The 22,821-nt window shown below is 42.5% G+C and overlaps 1 protein-coding gene across 2 annotated transcripts in view; it reads left to right on the top strand.

Moving 5' to 3' along the window:
* The window catches only part of tdo2a (tryptophan 2,3-dioxygenase a), a 103,581-nt gene that overhangs the window by 45,419 nt on the left and 35,341 nt on the right, over window positions 1–22,821 (top strand). For both annotated transcript variants that reach the window (XM_072584274.1, XM_072584275.1), the window contains exon 6: window positions 11,730–11,916. In XM_072584274.1, coding sequence (XP_072440375.1) covers window positions 11,730–11,916 — 187 coding nt within the window. The remainder of the gene's footprint in view (window positions 1–11,729; window positions 11,917–22,821) is intronic.

The raw sequence follows: 22,821 nt of genomic DNA, 5'->3' as shown, positions 1-22,821 counted from the left end.
GAGGGAGCTGTTGCCTTGCTGTACTCTTCGAAGTTCTATTTGCACTGTGACATGGTACAGCAGCCTCTCAACACAGACTGTGATCCATGGCACTTTCTGCATGGACATCATGCTGACATGAGTAAAATCGAGGTTACAGAGACTCAAACAAAATGATGTTGTACAAAACAAATCAAATTTATCCAGACATGGATACTTCATACATAGTGTATTATCACTTGTGCCACCAAAGAGTCTTTTTTCTTTTTCTCCTTCACATTACATCCTTGTGTTGTCCCAAGGTCTGCAGCTGTGTGGAGGGCGCCTTTTTGGCTGTGGAGCCTATTGGCCTTAGGTTAAGTCAGCTAATCTTGTAGCATGTGCATCGGGATGGTCCTGAGGATACGCTGAGGATCCTCTTGCCAGAGGCAGGGTAGAGGTGGAGAGCCTAGCCTTCTTGGGACTGTGCTGGGAGGAAACTTCAGAGGGACCTCTATATGATTCACCTTTTGGTTAGATTCCTCCTGGCACCATCATGTGGTGAAAAGGTCACCTGGAATCTGAGCTACGTTTTCTATTCTTGTGTTGCAATGCCCAGAATCCTGAGAATAGTGGCTGGACTGATGGGGTGAAGTTGTGCGCACCTTTCCAGCACACCTCCAAGATGCTGGTCCTGGCTTACCTTCAGGGTGCTGGTCCTTACTCACCATTTCAGCTTCCAATCTCTCTATGGATGCAACCAACCAATCACATACTTGAGGCAGCTGAGTCAACATTGTGTAGCTGCACTAACGCTGCTTCTTGGCTATGAGAACCATCATCTCCCACATACCTGTCTGCCATTCGTTCTTGTGCACGCTGGATGAAGTCTCTGATTGTCAACACCACAAGCTCATCTCCTTGTCTGGAGGTCAGCAGAAGTTTGGTCTCCAGCAGTCCTCTGTGTGCTAGCAGTCTGGTGTATTTCTTCAATTGACCAACCCCAGAACTGTCAAAGTGAGGTGTTCTGCTGAAAATGTGTTGCTGGAAAAGCACAGCAGGTCAGGCAGCATCCAAGGAGCAGGAGAATCGACGTTTCGGGCATGAGCCCTTCTTCAGGAATTGCACAGCAGGTCAGGCAGCATCCAAGGAGCAGGAGAATCGACGTTTCGGGCATGAGCCCTTCTTCAGGAATTCCTGAAGAAGGGCTCATGCCCAAAACGTCGATTCTCCTGCTCCTTGGATGCTGCCTGACCTGCTGTGCTTTTCCAGCAACACATTTTCAGCTCTGATCTCCAGCATCTGCAGTCCTCACTTTCTCCTCGAAGTGAGGTGCTCACCAGGTTATTCTCCAAATTTTTCTAAACATGAGATTCTCCCAGAGATGTCAACATCTGTACTAGTGGAGGGTGCAGGAAGCACACCTGCTAATGCTTCCTCAGTGTTTGGTACTGTCTTCCTCAGAGAGTGAGGCGATATCTTAATACAGAACCAGCCTTTTCTTCACCAGATTTGTGGACTCATTGATACCTGCAAATCACAAAGGAAGGGAAGGTGTTGCAGCCAATGGTTTGAAGTAATGTCCAGAAAATGACATTGAGAGCAGGGTTAACATAAGGCTTGCAGTGGACTGAAGAATAGTACTCACTAAGTTGACAGGACATGGATGTCTCAGCATCCCTGCAGGAGCACTCCTAGTAGCCTTTTGTGAGAGGCAGGAGTCTCTCTTTACAGGTGAGCGGAGGGTGGCTGGGTGGTGATTGAAGGGGCTACTGAACTCTGCTTCACCTGAAATGAGAAAAAGGGAGGAATTGAGTGAGATGCAAGTGGGTAACGTGGCTGTCAGAGTTGGTGCAAATGTTTGAAAGGTAGTGAGCTGTCATGGGCAAGTGAGTATACAACATAAAGGTAACACAGAGTTAGTCATGCGAGAGGTTAGGAGGGATCAAAATTAAGTGAAGAAAGATGGTAATGGTTATAGCAAGAGTGGTCCAGAGGATGGTGGCATACTCTTCCAGGAGGACTGGCAGAGGAGGCCATGGAACCAGAAAGAGGTGAATATGTTAACAGAGATAAAATGTAGAGTGAGTATGTGGTAGCAGAGAGAAAAGTTGCATTTACTCTGGCTGAAAGGAGTTCACTGACCTTCTTCTTACACTGTTGGCCATTACTGTGCACAATGGACATCACATTGACCCGGGTAGTGAACCTGGCCTGCCAGGGTCTGGTTCCATGGCCTCCTCTGCCAGTCGTCCAGAAAGAGTATGCCACCATCCTCTGGACCACTCCATCCACAACGCTTACAGGTCCCTACTGGAGAATTGTGGCACCATCTTCCCTTTCTCTGACATCCTCTGACTGAAGGTCCAACACTAAGCAGTTCTGAGGAAGGATGGTCAAATCCAAAATGTTAGTTCTGTTTTCTCTACATAGATGCTGCCAGACCTGCTGAGTTTTTCCAGCAATTTCTATGTTTGTTGCTGAGCAGGACAGCTTCAGAATGCAAGTGCTTGGCTGGTACATCGCAGCCTTTTAAGTAATGCACATATGGGATGTCTTTCAATGGATATCCAATAAGTGGCAAGTGGTGAGAGGTAAGATGGGGTTATAATTGGACTAAAGGTAGGTAGCGAGGTAAGTAATTAATAAAGAGATATAATCAACAAACAACTGTGGACTCTGAAAATCAGAAACATAAGCAGAAACTCATTAGGTTTGACAGCATTTGTGGAGAGAAAACAGTTAAAATTCTGAACCAGTGACACTTCTTCAGAATGAGGTAAGTTTGGTAAGATGTTGCAAGAGATCTTGCTGAGTCTTGAGTTGAGAAACTCTCCAAGAAACTTAATGTAACTGACGCTTAGCCAGACTAAAATTTGATTCAGTGTTATTGACTATTCATAAAGTCTACTGAAAACCCAAGTTTCTGTATGATATGGATTACACACGTGGCGTTGTCAGACAATCACACAAAGTTTGTGCAATTAGCTTCATTTGTGTAAACCTGGCCCTTTGCAATATTCAGATAGCAACAAAATGCAAAAGACTTGAACAGTACTGCAACCACCACAATAATACTGTGTGCAGTTCAAAAAATATTGAACAAATAGCGATATGTTCTATTCTCACATGGCTACTGATTTCAATTCAAAGTTTAAAGAAGATTAATTAGCATCAACCTATTTGCTTGCCACAATTTGATGTTTCTATCCACAGCTTTGATTACCAGAAAAACTAAACTTCACAAAACTACATTTAAAAATGAGCAAATAATAATAAAAGCAAAATATTGCGGACCATAAGAATCAGACCAGGGGTTGGCCATTTCACCCCTCAGGTGTGTTCCACCTTTCAATAGGATTATGGCTGGTCCAGCATTTCCACATCTACTTTCCTCCCCTTTTTCCACAATCCTTGACTCCAATGACAAACAATCTATCTATCTCAGCCTTCAACATACACAAGGTCCCTGCCCCAACAGCTCTTCTGTGGCAAAGAGTTCCAAAGAATCTCAACCCTCTGAGAGGAAATTCCTCCTCATCTCAGTCTTAAATAAGTACCCCTTTATTCTGAGATGATGCTCTCTGGTCTTAGATTCACATGTGAGGTGAAACGTCCTTTCAGCATTTACCTCAAGTCCCTTAGGAATCCTGTATGTTTCAAAGAGATCACCTCTCATTCTTCTACACTCCCATGAGGAGAGTCCCATCCTGTTTCACCTTTGCTCATAAAACAATCCCTCCATACTGGAGATTATCCATGTGACCTTCTCTGAACTGCTTCCAATGAAATTCAAAAAAAGGAAGGAAGAAAAAAGTGAATAATTATAGTCCAATTAACAATCTTCTACTGTTGGATTAAAATTAGAATCAATTAAGGAAGTGATAGCAACATATGTCTTTCTGTAAATAAGGGACCAAAGCTGCTCACTGTATTCCAGATATGGTCTGACCAGAACCTTACACAATCGCTGTAAGGCTTCCATATTTGTATACTCCAGCCACCTTGAAATCAGGGCCAATATTCCATTGCTCTTCCTGATTAGCTACTGCCCCTGTGTGCTAGTCTTCTGTGTTTTGTGTACAAGTCCCCCCAAGTCCCTTTGTGTTGCAGCTTGCTGTAATTTTTCTCCATTCAAATAATACTGTTCTTTTGGTCTCCCTGACAAGATTTACAACTTCACGTTTTCCCACATGATACTCCATTGTCCATTTAATTAAACTATCAGTAATTCTCTGTAAACTATCAGCATCTCTCTGTAAACTGTCAGTGTCTCTCCATAAACCCCTCATTTCCCTTTCACAAGTGGACTTTCCACTTATTTTTGTGTTGCTTGCAAATTTGGTCACAGTACACTCGCTTCCTTCCTCCACATCATTCATATATATTTTGCACAGCACTGATTGCTGTGGAACCTCATTGATCACGAGTCATCAACCTGAAAAAGGTACGCCCTATTTTCATCTTCTGTTTCCTGCCCATTAGCCAATGCTGTATCCATGTCAATATAATACCTCCAACATCCTGGACTTATCTTATGACTTCAAGCTTTTGGAAGGTACCTTGTCATATGCATTTTGGAAGTCTAAATTCAACACACCAATTGGTTCCCCTAGATTCACTCTGGTTGACACTTCCTCAAAAAACGCTCATAAGTCAGTCAGGCACAATTTTCTTATCACAGAAGGATTCTGTTTGATTAGATTATAATTTTCCAAAATATATTACTACCACTTCTTTAATAATGATTCTAATTTTTTTTCCAACAATAGATGATTGGCCTATATCATCCACTTTTTGCTTACTTCCCTTTTTGAAAAGTGGTACCACATGAGCAGTTTTCCAATCCCTCCAGAACTCCTCCAGAATCCAAGGATTTTTGGCAAATTACAACTGTGCATCTGGTATCCATGTAGCCACTTTTTGTTTAGCATGCTAGGAAGCAAGCCATCAGAGCCATGGACATTCTTGCCTTTAGCTCTATTTGTTTGTTGAACACTACTTCTTTAGCAATGGTGATGATACTTAATTCCTCCCCAAGATTCACTAGTATTAATGGGATATTTGCTGTTCCTACACTCTAAAGACTGATGCAAAATATCTGTTTAACTCCTCTGTCATTTCTTTATTCTCCATAACTATCTCCCCAGATTCATTTTCTAAGAGGAAGGGCTTTTGCCCAAAATGTCGATTTTCCTGCTCCTCAGATGCTGCCTGACCTGCTGTACCTTTCCAGCACTACTCTAATCTTGACTCTAATCTCCAGCATCTGCAGTACCCACTTTTATCTCATTTTCTAAGAGACCTATCTTCACTTTTAAAAATCACACAACACCAGGTTGTAGTCCAACAGGTTTAATTGGAAGCACATTAGCTTTTGGAGCGACGCTCCTTCATTAGGTGATAGTGATCCACCACCGGCACCACCGGATAGTCCAACACCGGCATCTCCAAATCATATCTTCACTTTAGATGCTGAAAGCAGGGCTTTCTTTTGTGTGAGGATTCCTTTTCATTCTCATTAATCCATTTGATCAGCGCTGCAGTCACATAGTCACTTCGGTATTTGTGCTAATGTATATGACCTTTGAATTCACACAGAGCATAAACAGAAAAAATCAGCAATATCTTCAGTAAGAATAGCCAGTTAATTAAACTTTCAACTACAACAAAAACATTAGTTTACTTGATGCTGCAGTTTCAATTAGTACAAGATAGCAGATCATAAATTAGCAACTGTTAATTTTCAGAATATGTCACATCCGCATCAACAAGAAAAAGCCATGACATTAAACTCTCAGCCATGATATGGTGTACATGCACTTCAGTAATGTGGTGTACATGCACTTCAGTAAAGCCTTTGATAAGGTTCCACATAGTAGGCTTTTGGAGAAAATGCCGAGGCATGGGATTGTAGGTGATTTAGCAGTTTGGATTAGAAACTGGCTTTCTGTATAAAGGTAACGAGTGGTGGTTGATGGAAAATATTCCTCCTCTCATTTATCTCTCCGCCCTGCAGGCACTCTGCCTGTATTCCTGATGAAGGGCTTTTGCCTGAAACGTCGTTGATCCAGAATCTGGTTTCCAGCATTTGCAGTCATTGTTTTTACCTAAAACACTAGTGCGGCCTCACTTGGAATATTGTGTACAGTTCTGGTTGGCCCATCGCAGGAAGGATGTGGAAGCATTGGAAAAGGTGCAGAGGATTTACCAAGATATTACCAGGTCAGGAGTGAAGGTCTTATAAGGAAAGGCTGAGGGACTTGGGTCAGTTCTCATTGGAGAGAAGAAGGCTAAGAGGGGATTTATTAGAGACATACAAGATGATCAGAGGATTAGATAGGGTGGACAGTGAAAGTCTTTTTCCGAGGATGATGACATCTGCTTGTACGAGGAGGCATAGCTGCAAATTGAGGGGTGATAGGTAGAGGCAGATTCTTTATTCAGAGAATGGTGAGGGCAAGGAATGCCCTGCCTGCCAATGTAGTCAACTCAGCCACATTAGGGGCATTTAAATAGTCCTTGGATAAACATATGGATGATGATGGGATAGTATAGGAGGATGGGTTTAGATTAGTTCACAGGTTGGTGCAACATCAATGGCCAAAGGACCTGTTCTTGCTGGATTGTTCTAAGATCTATGTTCTATGACGTTCATCTGTTATAGCAGATGTGATTTCATCACATATGCACAAAAGACTTGAATGTAGGAGGATTGATCAGTAAGTTTGCAGATGGTACAAAATTTGGTATGTAGGAAGATAACTTTAGGATACAAGAGAATATATTCAGGCTGGTCAGAAGAGCTGATCAGTGGCAAATGAATTTGATCTGATAAATGGGAGATGTTGCACTTGGGCGGGACAAACAAGGCTGAGGGAATACATGATGAATGTTAAGACTCTGAGGATCAGAGAAACTTTGATGTGCATTTAATTTCTTTGGCCATGCAGATAAATGGTTAAGCAGGCAAGTAAGATACTTGTTTTTATTAGGCATAGAGTTTGAGAGCAAGGAAATTATGCTGGAACTGTGTAAAACATCATTTATGCCACAGCTAGAGTATTGCGTGCAGTTCTGAAATCCAGATTTTACCGTTAATATGATAGTACTAGAGAGGGTAGTACTGAAAGACTTTAATCAGTTACTTAGTCTTTTCAATGCATATCAGATCTCAAACTTTAATTTAATAACTGTTGGATTGTTTATTACAATTGCATCCTTTACATTCTTCTCTGACAGTAGCTCCTGATAATACAAATCTACCGCACAAAAGAAACACTTCAGTACATCAGAAGCAAAGGCACTAGGCATACAGCCTTCTATGCCTTGGCATAACAAGTGCCCATCAAACCACTTCTCAAATATTATCAGGGTTACTGTCTCTGCCACCCTCACAGGGAGGTGTTCCAGATTTGCACCACCCTCTGGGTGAATAGCCATCTCCTCTAAACTGGGTCATTGATCCTTCCCATAAGGGGAAAGGTTTATTCCTGTCTACTCTCATAATATTATACATCTCAATCAAATCCTCTCTCAATTTTCTCTGCTGTAAGAAATGCAATCCCAATCAGTCTTTTCCTCTTTTCGTATCTGAAACTCTCCGGTCCAAACAGCATCTTAGTAAATCTTCTGTGTACCCTCTCCAGGACTATCATATAAATGGTATAATCTAGATTCCAGAACTATGGCATAAATAATATTTTATGCAGTTCCAGCTTAATAGTGTAGGGGAATAGTGTGGGGGGACGAGCTGAGAATAATTCACAGGTCAGCGCAACACGGAGGGCCAAAGGACCTGTTCTGCGCTGTATTTTTCTATGTTCAATGTTCTATAATTTCCTTGCTCTCAAACGCTATGCCTAATAAAACAAGTATCTTATTTGCCTGCTTAACCATTTATCTGCATGGCTGAAGAACTTAAGACAGCGGTATAAATGTACATCAAAGTTTCTCTGATCCTCAGTGCTTCCCAGATTCTTAACATTCATCATGTATTCCGTCAGCCTTGTTTGTCCTGCCCTAGTGCAGTACCTCACATTTATCAGATCAAATTCATTTTGCCACTGGTCAGCTCTTCTGACCAGCCTGAATATATTCTCTTGTAACCTCAGTCCAGGAACCCCCTACCTACGTTCAGGACACCACCCACATCCTTCACCTCCTCCAAGACTTTTATTTCCCCAGCCCCCAATGCCTTATCTTCACCATGGACATCCAGGCCCTCTACACATCTGTCTGCCTTGATGAAGGCCTCCAGGCCTTCCTCTCGCATTTCTTGCTCTTGCACCGACCCAACCTGTATCCTTCCACTGACACACTAATTCGCCTGGCCTCACCCTCAATAACCTCTCCCTCCAATCCTCCCTCTTCTTCCAAACCAAAGGGATAGCCATGGGCACCCATTTGAGCATCAGCTATGCCTCTTTGTCAGGTACATGGATCAGTCCATCTTCATCGACATCATTCTCCACCTTTTCCTCCTTTATATTGATGACTGTGTCAGCGCCAGCTCATGCTCCCATGAGGAGGTTGAACAGTGCATCAACTTCACGAACACCTTCCACCCTAATCTCAAATTCACCTGGACTCAAATTCTCAGACACCTCCCTCCCCTCCCTGGACCTCTCTATCTCCATCTCCATCTCCAGCGACAGACTAAAAATGGACATTTACTACAAATCCACCAACTCCCACAGCTACCTGGACTACACCTCCTCCCACCCTACCTCCTGTAAAAGCACCATCCGTTATTCCAAATACCTCTGCCACCACCGCATCTGCTCTGAGGAGGACCAATTCCCCCATAAAACACCCCAGATGGCCTCCTTCTTCAAAGACTGTGATTTCCCCTCCCATGTGGCCAATGTTGCCCTCCAGAGTGTCTCCTCCACTTCCCGCTCCTTCACCCTTAAATCCCACCCTTCCAATTGGAACAAGGACAGAACCACGACCCCCCCCCCCAATCCCGTTCCTCACCTTCTACCTCACCAACCTCCACATAAATCGCTTCATCCTCTGCCACTTCCACCACCTGCAAACGGATCTCACCACCAGGGATATATTTCCCTCCCTACCCCTATCAGTTTTCTGGAGAGAGCATTCCTCCTGTGACTCCCCCGCCAGATCCACACGACTCCCACCAGCCCACCCCCCATCCCCAGCACCTACTGCCACCACAGCAAGTGCAAAACCTGTATCTACACTTCCTCCCTCACCTCCATCCAAGGCCCTAAAAGATCTTTCCAGGTCTCACAGAAATTTACCTGTATTTCCATGCATGTTATCTACTGTATCTGTTGCACCAGATGTGGTCTGTTCTACATCAGGGAGGCAGGACTCCTACTTGCGGATCATTTCAGAGAACGTCTCTGGGACACCCGCACAAACCAACCCCACCGTCCCATGGCTGAACACTTCAACTCTCCCTCCCACTCCACCAAAGACATGCAGGTCCTGGGCCTCCTCCAATGCCAAACCCTTACCACCCGATACTTGGAGGAAGAATACCTCATTTTCCACTTTGGGACCCTGCAATCACAAAGGAGCAGTGTGGATTTTGCCAATTTCCTCATTTCCCCTCCCCCAACCTTATCCCAGTCCCAAGCCTCCAACTCAGTACCACCTCCTTGACCAGTCCTACCTGGCCATCTTCCTTCCTTCCCACCTATCCGCTACACCCTCTTCGCCGACATATCAGCTGTCCCCTCCCCACCTTCATCAACCTATCACATTCCATGCTACCTTTCCCCCGGCCCCTCCTCCCTCCCATTTATCTTTCAGCTTCCCCCCCACCCCGGCGTACAAATGAAGGCCTTATGCCTGAAATGTCGACTCTCCTGCTCCTCGGATGCTGTTCTTTTCCAGCACCACAATCTCGGTCACATTCATCAGCCTCCTTTTTTCTCCTAATGCAACACTGTGTATCCCTCAATATCCATGGTACACATGATTTGATGGTCCCACCCTTTTTCTTTATTCAAACAAATTAGAAATTTGTCATTCCTCCTTTTTACTGTACATCTTCTTTATCCTAATCAAAATTGTGACCATCCCCCGCCCCTTCCCTGTTTTGCCTAGATATCCTAAATTCTGGAATAATGAGCTGCCAATCTTATTCCTCTCTCAACCATGTTTCAGTGACAGTAATTACATCATTTCTTCCTGTTTTACTCTGTGTCCTCAACTCATCAGCTCTGCTTGTCAGACTCTTTACATTAAAATAAATACCATTCAACTTTTTCAAAGTAACTTAAACCTTAACTGGCTTCTAACATTTATGCCTTTCTAACTCATTTGCTGACTCCTCTAATTTTGGCTGTCCATCCACCCTGCTGAACCATCTCCTTGGATCCCATTCTCCTCCAGCTGCCCTTAAATTACAAATTCCATATTAATTTGCAAGGAATTCATAGCCTCACTGATTTCAAAGTTTCATGGCCCCCGGTTCATTGAATGTCCCTTTTATTGACAAATTTAAAATGAATGTATTTTCTTTGCAGCAGCCTCATTCCACACACCCTTACCCCAGTAACCATCCTCTCTCTCAAACCTCCTTGCAGTCTTTCTTTCTTTCAAAGCCTACCTCCCCTTCCTATCTGCATGCAGTCTCCCCCATCCCTTTTTCAGCCGCCTTCTCTCACCCCAGCATCCCTTGCAGCCTTCCTCATTCCCATGTAGCCTCTTTACCTTCTCCAGTTGCCTTCTAGCCTCATTACATCCTAAAGACCACATGCAGCTTTTCTGACTCCCCTACTTCTCATCCATTCCCCACCCCCATGTGCATCCTCCCTGTTTCTTCTCAACTCTCTTGTAGCATTCATGACTCTTGTTCCTGAACAATTAGATCTTTGACTTGGACCCAAAGAAGGTTGCCCATTGCATGTTGGTGAGCACATCAAGGCCATTGAGACAAGGGAACTGCTGTGCAAACCCAGACCCTAATGATTAGCACCACATACATTTCCTCTCCTCAGCTCTACAATGGGTTAGCCATTTAAGTGCGAAAGTGAGGAAAATATTCTTCACTCGTTCATTGTGAATGTTTGGAATTCTCTCCCTTTGAAGACTGTGGCTGCTGAGTCCTTGAGTATATTCAATACTCAGTGATCGCTTCTTTTGTGTTTTGGGAGTCAAAAGATTTGGAAATAGAACAGGAAAGTAAAATTGATATAAAAGCTTAGCTTTGATCTTATTGAATTGAAGCAGCCTTGAGTAACTCTATGAACTACTCCTAATTCCTTTGATTTCTTCTTCTGCTCTAATCCTTTCTCCTTCTATAGACATCATAAACTGCAAGTTTTTTGTTTGTAGTCCTTTGTTTTAAAGGTATGGTGAATGTCAGCATGAAGACATTTATTGTCAGTCTTTAATCATTTGGCAAATGCACCTTCATAATAGGAATTAATAAGATTGTTAGGTCATCTTTAATATAATCATACAAATATGCTATCAATTTTTGATCTGCATAAGGCATCCCATGATCCAGAAGGTAAGGTTATAACCTACATCTCCTTGTGTGGTTGTAAAATAAAAAGTCTAATTTTTTTTCCACTCAACGGACTCATCTTATGTGTATCCCTGTTGACAAATTTCCTTTCTTCCAGAATGGAACTGACCAATGTAATAGTAAAACAAAGCCAGTTACAATCTAACAATTGCTTAGTTTTAGACGAAACATGAGAAAAAGAACAGTTTTTAGTGAATTTCCATCTACAGTATTTATAATGTTCTGTGTAACATATCATTTCTTTTACAATATATTTTTAAAGGAATTATTTAGTACCTGCATCTGGATTTCAGAGCCTGCAGTTTCGTCTTCTGGAGAATAAGATTGGCGTTCCAGAGAGCCTGCGGGTTCCTTACAACAGAAAGCACTATAAGGACAATTTCAAAGGGAAGGACAATGAGTTACTACTTCAATCTGAGCTGGAACCAACACTGTTACTATTGGTGGAGGTACTCAATAAGCAGATTCAGTTAATATTCAATAATGTTTTTTTTTCAAAATAATGTTCAGTAAGGTCAATGTAATATCATTCAGCTTTCAATATTGGAATTAAAGAGCCTTTCTGACACACTGCATCAGGCACGTGCATCACTTTGTCCAGTTGTTATGCCAAGCAGTGAAGACAATGCCAGACTTTTGAATTAAATAAATAATAGACAAACTTATTGTAAGAAGTTTAGTTTAAGTAGTCTTCAATTTTGTGTTGATTCTTCCTTTGCTATGAATGTGAGGAGTATGTGAACTTGTATGTGGATGTTGAACAACTGAGTAGTACAGTGATAGATAAAGAAGAGGAGCTAAAAAGCCTGACAGCACTCCAGGTTGAGAAGTCACTAGAGCAAAATGAGATCCATCCTTGATTGCTGAGAGATGGAAGGAAGAAAATCACAAATCCATTGACAGAAAGTCTCCTGACCTCTCTGAATGCATGATTAGTTCTGAGGGTCCTGGAGGATTGCAAATGTAACATCATTGTTTAAGAAAGGGGCAAAGGGTCATCCAGGAAGTTTAAGACCTGTTAGCTTGATATCAATAGTAGAAAGTTGATGGAGGTCATAGAACATAGAACATAGAACATAGAACAATACAGCACAGAACAGGCCCTTCGGCCCACGATGTTGTGCCGAACTTCTATCCTAGATTAAGCACCCATCCATGTACCTATCCAAATGCCGCTTAAAGGTCGCCAATGAATCTGACTCTACCACTCCCACAGGCAGCGCATTCCATGCCCCCACCACTCTCTGGGTAAAGAACCCACCCCTGACATCTCCCCTATACCTTCCACCCTTCACCTTAAATTTATGTCCCCTTGTAACACTCTGTTGTACCCGGGGAAAAAGTTTCTGACTGTCTACTCTATCTATTCCTCTGATCATCTTATAAACCTCTATCAAGTCACCCCTCATCCTTCGCCGTTCCAACGAGAAAAGGCCGAGAACTCTCAACCTATCCTCGTACGACCTACTCTCCATTCCAGGCAACATCCTGGTAAATCTTCTCTGCACCCTCTCCAAAGCTTCCACATCTTTCCTAAAGTGAGGCAACCAGAACTGCACACAGTACTCCAAATGTGGCCTAACCAAAGTCCTGTACAGCTGCAACATCACTTCACGACTCTTGAATTCAATCCCTCTGCTAATGAACGATAATACTCCATAGGCCTTCTTACAAACTCTATCCACCTGAGTGGCAACCTTCAAAGATCTATGTACATAGACCCCAAGATCCCTCTGTTCCTCCACCTGACCAAGAACCCTACCATTAACCCTGGATTCCGCATTCTTATTTGTTCTTCCAAAATGGACAACCTCACACTTGGCAGGGTTGAACTCCATCTGCCACTCCTCAGCCCAGCTCTGCATCATATCTAAGTCCCTCTGCAGCCGACAACAGCCCTCCTCACTGTCCACAACTCCACCTATCTTTGTATCATCTGCAAATTTACTGACCCACCCTTCGACTCCCTCATCCAAGTCATTAATAAAAATTACAAACAGCAGAGGACCCAGAACTGATCCCTGCGGAACTCCACTTGTAACTGGACTCCATGCTGAATATTTACCATCTACCACCACTCTCTGACTTCGACCGGTTAGCCAGTTTTCTATCCAATTGGCCAAATTTCCCTCTATCCCATGCCTCCTGACTTTCCGCATAAGCCTACCATGGGGAACCTTATCAAATGCCTTACTAAAATCCATGTACACTACATCCACTGCTCTACCCTCATCCACATGCTTGGTCACCTCCTTGAAGAATTCAATAAGACTTGTAAGGCAAGACCTACCCTTCACAAATCCATGCTGGCTGTCCCTAATCAAGCAGTGTCTTTCCAGATACTCATAAATCCTATCCCTCAGTACCCTTTCCATTACTTTGCCTACCACAGAAGTAAGACTAACTGGCCTGTAATTCCCGGGGTTATCCCTATTCCCTTTTTTGAACAGGGGCACAACATTCGCTACTCTCCAGTCCCCTGGTACCAGCTCCGTTGCCAGTGAAGACGAGAAGATCATTGCCAACGGTACAGCAATTTCCTCTCTTGCTTCCCACATAATCCTAGGATATATCCCGTCAGGCCCGGGGGACTTGTCTATCCTCAAGTTGTTCAAAATGTCCAACACATCTTCCTTCCTAACAGGTATCTCTTCTAGCTTATCAGTCCGTTTCACACTCTCCTCTTCAACAATACGGTCCCTCTCGTTCGTAAATACTGAAGAGAAGTACTTGTTCAAGACCTCTCCTATCTCTTCCGACTCAATACACAGTCTCCTACCACTGTCCTTGATCGGACCTACCCTCGTTCTCGTCATTCTCAGGTTTCTCACATACGCATAGAATGCCTTGGGGTTATCCTTGATCCTATCCGCCAAGGATTTTTCATGCCCTCTCTTAGCTCTCCTAATCCCTTTCTTCAGGTCCCTTCTGGCTATCCACTCAAATACTAATCACTTACCTTCCCGCCCAGCTATGCGCTCCAACCTCACTTCCGCTGCCCGCTACAGGTAAGCAATTTTGAAACAAACTGTCTTACCTTAGCTGTAGTCTCCCGGGTTCGTTTTTCCTCAGCCGCTGCTCCCACTCAAATGACCGTTGGTGATTAAAGGGTGAGTATTTATACTCACCGTTCTCCTTCCCGGCTGCCCCTCTGTTTGCCGTCACTTCCTCTGCTGCTCCCGCTCTTTTTGTGAAGAGAGAGGAAAAAAAAAACACCGCTGCCCGCTACAGGTAAGTAATTTTGAAACAAACTGTCTTACCTTAGCTGTAGTCTCCCGGGTTCGTTTTTCCTGCTAATGTGGGATAAGGTAAATATACATTTCTGAAAATGCAAGATAATACCATACAGTCAATATGACCTTGTCAAGGGTTGGTCATGTCTGACAACTTTGATTGAGTTCTTTGAGGCAGTGGATGAGGGTAATGTTGTGGATGTTGTACATTTGGACTTACAGAAAATACTTAATACGGTGCCACAGGGCAGTTAGTAAATTAAGGATTGATGGGTCCTTGGCAGCAATGATTTGAAGTTGGCTAAATGATAGGAAACAGAGGGTAGGATGATACAAATGGGTAGATAAATTTCAATGCAGAAAAATGTGACATTATATATTTTGGTAGGAAAAACATGGAAAGACAACAGAATCGATAGTACAACTTTGAGGGACTACAGGAGCAAATGTATGCTAAGGTTCGCATGCATGTTTCTCTGAAAGTGGCCAGGCAAGTTAAAACAGTTGTTAAGAAGGCTTATGGGATCCTTTGGTTTATAAATAGAGGCAAAGAGTATAAAAGCAAGCAATTGATGCTACACCTGTACAAATCATTGGTCAGACCAAATTTGGAATGCTGTATTTGGTTCTCGGCACCTTATTTAAGGAAGGATGTTAAAGCTCTGGAGAGAGTGCTAAGAAGATTTGCTAGAATGAAACAATGAATGAGAGAATTTAGATAAAAGGAAAGATTAGAGAAATTGGGTTTGTTTTCCTTGGAGCAGAGAAGATGAACAGGTGACCTTACTGAGGTGTTTAAAATTATAAACAATTTTGACAGGGTAAAGTAGGATATCCTGTTTCTACAAGTTAGTATGTCAATAACCATGAGTCAGAATTTCAAGATTGTCAGGATGAAAGTTGGGAGTGAGATGGGGAAAAAAAAATTCTTTCCTCAGAGAGTTGTTAGAATTTGGCTCAACCCAAGAGAATGGTGGAGGTGGATCCCAGAGGAGGTTTTAAAAAAGAGCTGGATATATATTTGAAAGTGGTGAATTTAAAAGACTGTGGAGATTAGGGCTGGAGAACGGGACTAGCTGGGTCGCTCGTTCAGGAGCCACTACAGACATGCTAGATTGAATGGACTTCTTCTGTACCGTAAAATTATATTATTCAATCTGGGGCTGTTGACAAAATTTGCAAGAGCTGTCTCACAGACTAGTGAAGCAATAAGCTGACATAGTCATGGTTAAGAAATCATATCTTACAGACAATGTGAGGAAACCCAAAACAATTTATGTTGTATTAACATCTTGTACTGAAAGGATAGTGTTTTCATTTCTCTGAATTTCCTCAGTACTGCATTTATTATTATATTTAAAGGGCTATTAATGCAACTTGAAGAAGGGACTTTCAATTAAAATGCTTTTGACTTAATTTTGCTGGTACCAAGTATTTTTTATGATTTCCAAGGGAATGGTGCTGAATCCTTTCGAGGAGATCAAAAATTGCATAGTTTGTCAATAGAAAACCTGCTTGAATCACATGGTCTACAGTAATAGTCCCTCTTAAGCTTCAGCATGACTAGAAAATGTACAACAGGCAGATAAAGGGAATAAAGAAGAGAGTTGTGGAATGAGACATATTCTCAATAAATAAAGGCCAAGGTTGTTTTAGATTCCTTCTCCCAACTTGACATCAACAAGCAATGGGAATAAGTCAATACCTTTTGTAAATGTTAAGCTTTTGGCAGAGGCCTCCACTGTTCATTTAAAGATATTTGTTAAGTTGCATGTAAATCAAGTAATCATGAGTCAGTTAAAAATCACACAACACCAGGTTGTAGTCCAACAGGTTTAATTGGAAGCGCACTAGCTTTCGGAGTGCCGATCCTACATCGGGTGATTGTGCAATAACTGAGTCAGTTAGACTCAGTTATTGTTGTCAACATCGCAAACATTTTCAAAGTGGGTCCCAAACATGTCTCTTGTTAAATGAGGCACGTAATGTTTACTTAAATTGATGCTTGGGATGGCTCTATATTATCTAAGCCAATGTTCTTCTGGCAATGCTCAGGGCCAGGAATATGGCTTCCTAAAGTGTGTCCCCATTTTCTGCCTGATCAACAGTTACAAAGGTTCAATTTCTCGATCACTTACCCTCAAAGATGAAATTCTAAATGCAACAAAAAAGACATATGCAAGTCTTTGATTATACTTTGAGGCATTTAATTTAGAAGTAAATAATTTATACAAGATTTTAGTTAGACTGTAATTAGATTCAGCATGCAATGTTGGACTTCAATTTATTAGCAGGGTATTAGAACCATGAAAAAGTCTTGGCAAACTTCACCTAAAGGTTCTAGTTATGAAGAAGGCTTGAATAATTTCACATTTCTATCTGGGACTGGAAAAGCTAAGGGACAACTGAAAGAATTTCTTGATTGCTAAAACGTCTTCAAGAATAGTGAAATGTTATTGCTGATATTTATAGGGAGTGCACAAGGTGAAGGGGAAATTTCGTATTTAGGAAAACAGTAAATACGAATTTAAGAACAGTACTGATTAACATTTTGTTTCCATTTTCTGCTCAGACTGAAAGGTGTACATTTGACACTAGGCCACAGCCAGGTGCCAAAGAGCGGTGAGGAAAGTTACCATGAAGATCTGAAATATGAGGTTGTTTGAACAGGGGACAGTGGGAAGTTGGAGGCTGGAACAAGAGAGATTGTAGGATAAAGCAGAGAAATTGGAAACTGAATGGGAGGAAAAAATAAATGGCTGTGAATTGGGATTGATGGTGGTGGAAAAGGCCAGAAAGGAAAGGCATAGAGGGAATTTGAGAGACTGGAATATTTGGGAAAAAACAAGAGATTGAGGTGATTGAGGAAAAGGTTTGGAGCGAGATCAGAGATTCCAGCCAGACAATGCAGAGCAGGAAGGAAATTGGATCAATGTCTTATTAAAAATCACACAAAACTAGGTTATAGTCCAATAGGTTTATTTGGAAGCACTAGCTATCGGAGCGCTGCTCCTCCATCAGGTAGTTGTGGAGTATAAGATCATAAGACGCAGAATTTATAGCAAAAGTTTGGCAGTGTGATTTTACTGAAATTACATGTTGAAAAAGATTGGATTATTTGTTAAATCTCTCATCTTTGAGAATCACCATGTTGATTTAAGTTCTTCCAAGTGTAAATCACAGAACATTTAAAAGCTACATTCTCAAGTGAACTTTAACAATTGGTGTCATGTCGGCCGCAATGGTCAGATTGATTCTAATCTAAAAAAATTGTACTTGCAGAATTATATTTTACTTTGCTCAAAAACTGCATGAATCCATGTAAGATTCTGTAAAGAGGGGGGACATTTTTCCTTGGAGAGTCAGAGGTTGAGAGGTGAACTAATAAAGGTTTATAAAATTACGAGCGGCATAGATAAGGTGAATAAACTTGATCTTTTCCAAAGGGCAGGGGAGACCAAACTAGCTTTAAGGTGAGCAGGGAATGATTTAAAAGAGACTTGACTGGCAGCTTTATCACACAGAGGGTGGTGTATGTATGGAATGAGCTGCCACGGGAAGTGGTAAAGGTGAATACAATTGTAACATTTAAAGATATTTGGACAAGACATAAAGAGTAAAGGTTTATAGGAATATGGGCCAACCCAGGCAAATAAGCTAGTTAAGTTTGGGATATCTGGTCAGCATAGATAAGGTGGACCAATGGGTCTGTTTCTGTACTTTATGACTTTACAAGACAATAAAAATCATGCAACAATATGTGGAAGGGTCAATTACTAGGGGCACAAGTTCAAAGTGTTGGGCAGGTGGGGGGGAGCTGGGAGTTTAAAAGAGATGTGTGAGGCAAAGGGTGGGGACAACCTGGAATGTGCAGCCACAGGACGTGGTGGAAGCAGACACAATGGAAGCATTCAAGAAGCACCTCAACAAATAGGAAGGAAATAGCGGAGTGAAGGCAGTTTTAATATGGAAGGGCAGAATGAGTCAGCACAGGCTTGGAGGGCTGAAGGGCCTGTTCCTGTGCAATACTGCTCTTTGTTCTTTCTCATATGAAGACCGAGGTTATAATCTAAAATTTTTGCACTTTGATACAAAGTCCAGAACTGATGAACCAAAAAATAAGGTGTTGTGTTTTGAGTTTGTTCACTGCAACACTGTAGCAGAAAACTCAGCATGGGGCAAGGTGGAGGATGAAAATGTTAAACATTCAAAACCTCAAGGCCATGCATCCAGACTGATGGAGGTGTTTCACAAAGTGGTCAGCTAATCTGCACTTGGTTTCCCCAGCGCCATTGTTTTCTTTTAATTAATTCACAGCTCTGCGTGATGTTGGCAAGACCAGCACATTTATTGTCCATCCAGTGAGTAAATAGTGGAGATCTGCAGAGAGAGATATATATAAGTTAAGTGAGTGGGCAAAAAGCTTAGCAAATGTGATATTGGCAGGAAGAATAGAGGAGCTGAACATAACTTAGATTGAGAAAGACTGCAGAACGCTATGGAACAAATGGATTTTGGAGTCCTCATCCTTGAATCACAAAATGTTAGCATCCAATTTTAACAGGAACAGAGAAGGCAAATAGGATGTTAGCCTTTATTTCAAAAGGAATGGAATATAAAACAAGAGAAGTTTGCTAAAACTACACAAGGCACTAATCATACCACAACTGCAATACTATGAACAGTTTTGGCCCACTTACTTAAATAAATATATCTTGCCATTGGACACAATTCAGAGAAGGTTGCTGAACAAAGAGACCTTGGAGTGCAAGTTCATAGTTCCTTGAAAGTAGAGTCACAGGTAGATATGATAGTGAAGAAGGCATTTGGTATGCTTTCCTTTATTGGTCAGGGTATTGAGTATAGGAGTTGGAAGGTCACGTTACGGCTGTACAGGTCATTGGTTAGGCCATTTTTGGTATGCTGCATGCAATTCTGGTCTCCTTCCTATCAGAAGAATGTTGTGAAACTTGAAAGGGTTCAGAAAAGGTTTATAAGGATGTTGCCAGGGTTGGAGGATTTGAGATATAGGGAGAGGTTGAATAGACTGGAGTTGTTTTTCCTGGAGTGTTGGAGGCTGAGGGCTGACCTTATAGAGGTTTACAAAATCATGAGGGGCATGGATAGGATAAATAGACAAAGTCTTTTCCCTGGGATCGGGGAGTCCAGAACTAGAGGGCATAGGTTTAGGGTGAGAGGGGAAAGATATAAAAGAGACCTAAGGGGCAACCTTTTCATGGAGAGGGTGGTACGTGTATGGAATGAGCTGCCAGAGGATGTGGTGGAGGCTGGTACAATTGCAACATTTAAGAGGCATTTGGATAGGTATATGAATAGGAAGGGTTTGGAGGGATATGGGCCAGGTGCTGGCAGGTGGGACTAGATTGGGTTGGGATATCTGGTTGGCATGGACAGGTTGGACCGAAGGGTCTGTTTCCGTGCTGTACATCTCTATGACTCTGAGGTTCATTAGGTCGATACCAAGCATGGAAGAACATCTAAAGAGGAGAGATTGGGTAGATTGGGCCTGGCCACATTGGTATATACAAGAATCTGAGGCTGCCACTGTGTGCAGCAGTGAAGGGTGTGTATGGGGATGGTATGCCAATTAAATGGGCTGTTCTTTCCAGATTGGTAGCAATCTTCTTGAGTGTTGTTGGAGCTGAACTCTTGCATACCTGTAGGAAGTATTTCATCACAGTCCTGATTTGTGTCTTGGTGGTAGGCAGGTTTTGAGGACTTAGGAGGTGTGTTAATTGCCACAGAATTCCCAGACATTGAACTGCTATTGTAGTCACAATATTTATATGGCTAGTCCAGTTCAGTTTCTGGTCAATGATTGCCCCCAGAATGTTGATAGTGGGGCATTCAATAATGCCATTGAAAGTCAAGGGCTGATGATTTGATTCTCTCTTGTTGGAGATGGTCACTGCGTCGCACTTGTATGGTGTTAATATTATTTGCTACCTATCAGCCTGAGTTTAAATGTTGTCCAGCTCTTTCTCTATTTGGACAAGGAAGGTTTGTAGCTCAGGTTGAGGTTCTGGATGTAGGTTTGCTTGCTGAGCTAGAAGGTTTGTTTTCAGATGTTTCGTCACCATGTAGTGAGAAAGCATCTGAAAATGAACCTTCCAGCTCAGTGAGCTAACCGACATCCATTTCTGTATGCTTGTACACCAGTGGCTTCAACAGACCTGTATTCAGGTACTCAATCCCTTACTCTGACATTGAGGTGGATGCCCAATAAGTTTTAAAACTACTGAGATACCTCATCTTTTATAACTGCATAAAGCTCCCTACATGCACCTCAACCATCAGCTTTGTGATGCAGGACAAAATGTACACTGAAACAAATATCAATTACACCTGGAGGACCATTAACTCAGTGAAATACATTCTTAGGTAATTGTGCCCAAAACTGTTAGTTTTCCAGCATATGGATGAAAGAAAAAAAGACTCCAGATGCTGGAAATCAGACAGAAAAACAGAAAATAATAGAGAAACTTGACAAGAAGAGTCTTAAGATTCAAAACATTAACTCTTTTTCTCTTTTCAATGCATAACGTTGTCCCTAACTGTGTGTTACAGACCTACACATTTCAAGTGGGTGGCACGGTGGCACAGTGGTTAGCACTACTGCCTCACAGCGCCAGAGACCCGGGTTCAATTCCCGCCTCAGGCGACTGACTGTGTGGAGCTTGCACATTCTCCCCGTGTCTGTGTGGGTTTCCTCCGGGTGCTCCGGTTTCCTCCCACAGTCCAAAAATGTGCAGGTTAGGTGAATTGGCCATGCTAAATTGCCCATAGTGTTAGGCGAAGGAGTAAATGTAGGGGGGTGGGTTGCGCTTCGGCAGGTCGGTGTGGACTTGTTGGGCCGAAGGGCCTGTTTCCACACTGTAAGTAATCTAATCAAACTTTAGGACCATGTACAGAGGGTAACACTGAAGCATTGGGCAGCCTCTGCAGAGATGGAAAAGTCACCAAGTCCTTTCTTCATTGTTCCTGAAGGGGGCTGGAAGCTGTGATACCCCTCATGTTATGTTCCCCACAAAGAATGTATGCTGTAAATCAAAACAAAGGAACAGGACATTGTTGTCGATATAAATACTGAGGCACGAATAAGTAGAATGGATGGCTTTGAGATATGTAGAGAAGAGGTGTTGGAAATTCTGGCAAGGGTGAAAATAGATAAGTCCCCTGGGCCTGATGGCATTTATCCTAGGATTCTCTGGGAAGCAAGGGAGGAGATTGCAGAGCCATTGGCCTTGATTTTTGTGTCCTCTTTGTCGACAGGAGTAGTGCCAGAGGACTGGAGGCTAGCAAACGTGGTTCCCTTGTTCAAGAAGGGGAGTAGGGATAATCCTAGTAACTATAGGCCAGTGAGTCTCACTTCTGTTGTGGGCAAAGTCTTAGAGAGAATTGTAAGGGATAGGATTTATGAACATCTGGATAAGAATGATGTGATCAAGGATAGTCAGCATGGTTTTGTGAAGGGCAGGTCGTGCCTCACAAACCTTATTGAATTCTTTGAGAAGGTGACTAAGGAGGTAGATGAGGGGAAAGCGGTAGATGTGGTATATATGGATTTTAGTAAGGCGTTTGATAAGGTCCCCCATGGTAGGCTACTGCAGAAAATACAGAGATATGGCATTGAGGGTGAGTTGGAGGTTTGGATTAGGAATTGGCTCTCTGGAAGAAGACAGAGGGTAGTAGTTGATGGCAAAGGTTCATCTTGGAGTGCCGTCACTAGCGGTGTTCCGCAAGGATCTGTTTTGGGACCATTGCTGTTTGTCATTTTTATAAATGACCTGGAGGAAGGGTTAGAAGGTTGGGTGAGCAAGTTTGCGGATGATACGAAAGTCGGAGGAGTTGTAGACAGTGAGGAAGGATATGGCAGGTTACAGCGGGATATAGAGAAGCTGCAGAGCTGGGCAGAAAGGTGGCAAATGGAGTTCAATGTAGCTAAGTGTGAAGTGATTCACTTTGGTAAGAGTAATAAAAAGATGGATTACTGGGCTAATGGTAGACTACTTGGTAGTGTGGAAGAGCAGAGGGATCTTGGTGTCCATGTACACAGATCTCTGAAAGTTGCCACCCAGGTAAATAGTGCAGTGAAGAAGG

The sequence above is a fragment of the Chiloscyllium punctatum genome, chromosome 14 (assembly GCF_047496795.1).
Source record: "Chiloscyllium punctatum isolate Juve2018m chromosome 14, sChiPun1.3, whole genome shotgun sequence".
Taxonomy (NCBI): Eukaryota; Metazoa; Chordata; class Chondrichthyes; order Orectolobiformes; family Hemiscylliidae; genus Chiloscyllium; species Chiloscyllium punctatum.
The sequence above is the reverse complement of the archived record's forward strand: the minus strand, read 5'-3'. Positions and strand labels throughout refer to the sequence as shown.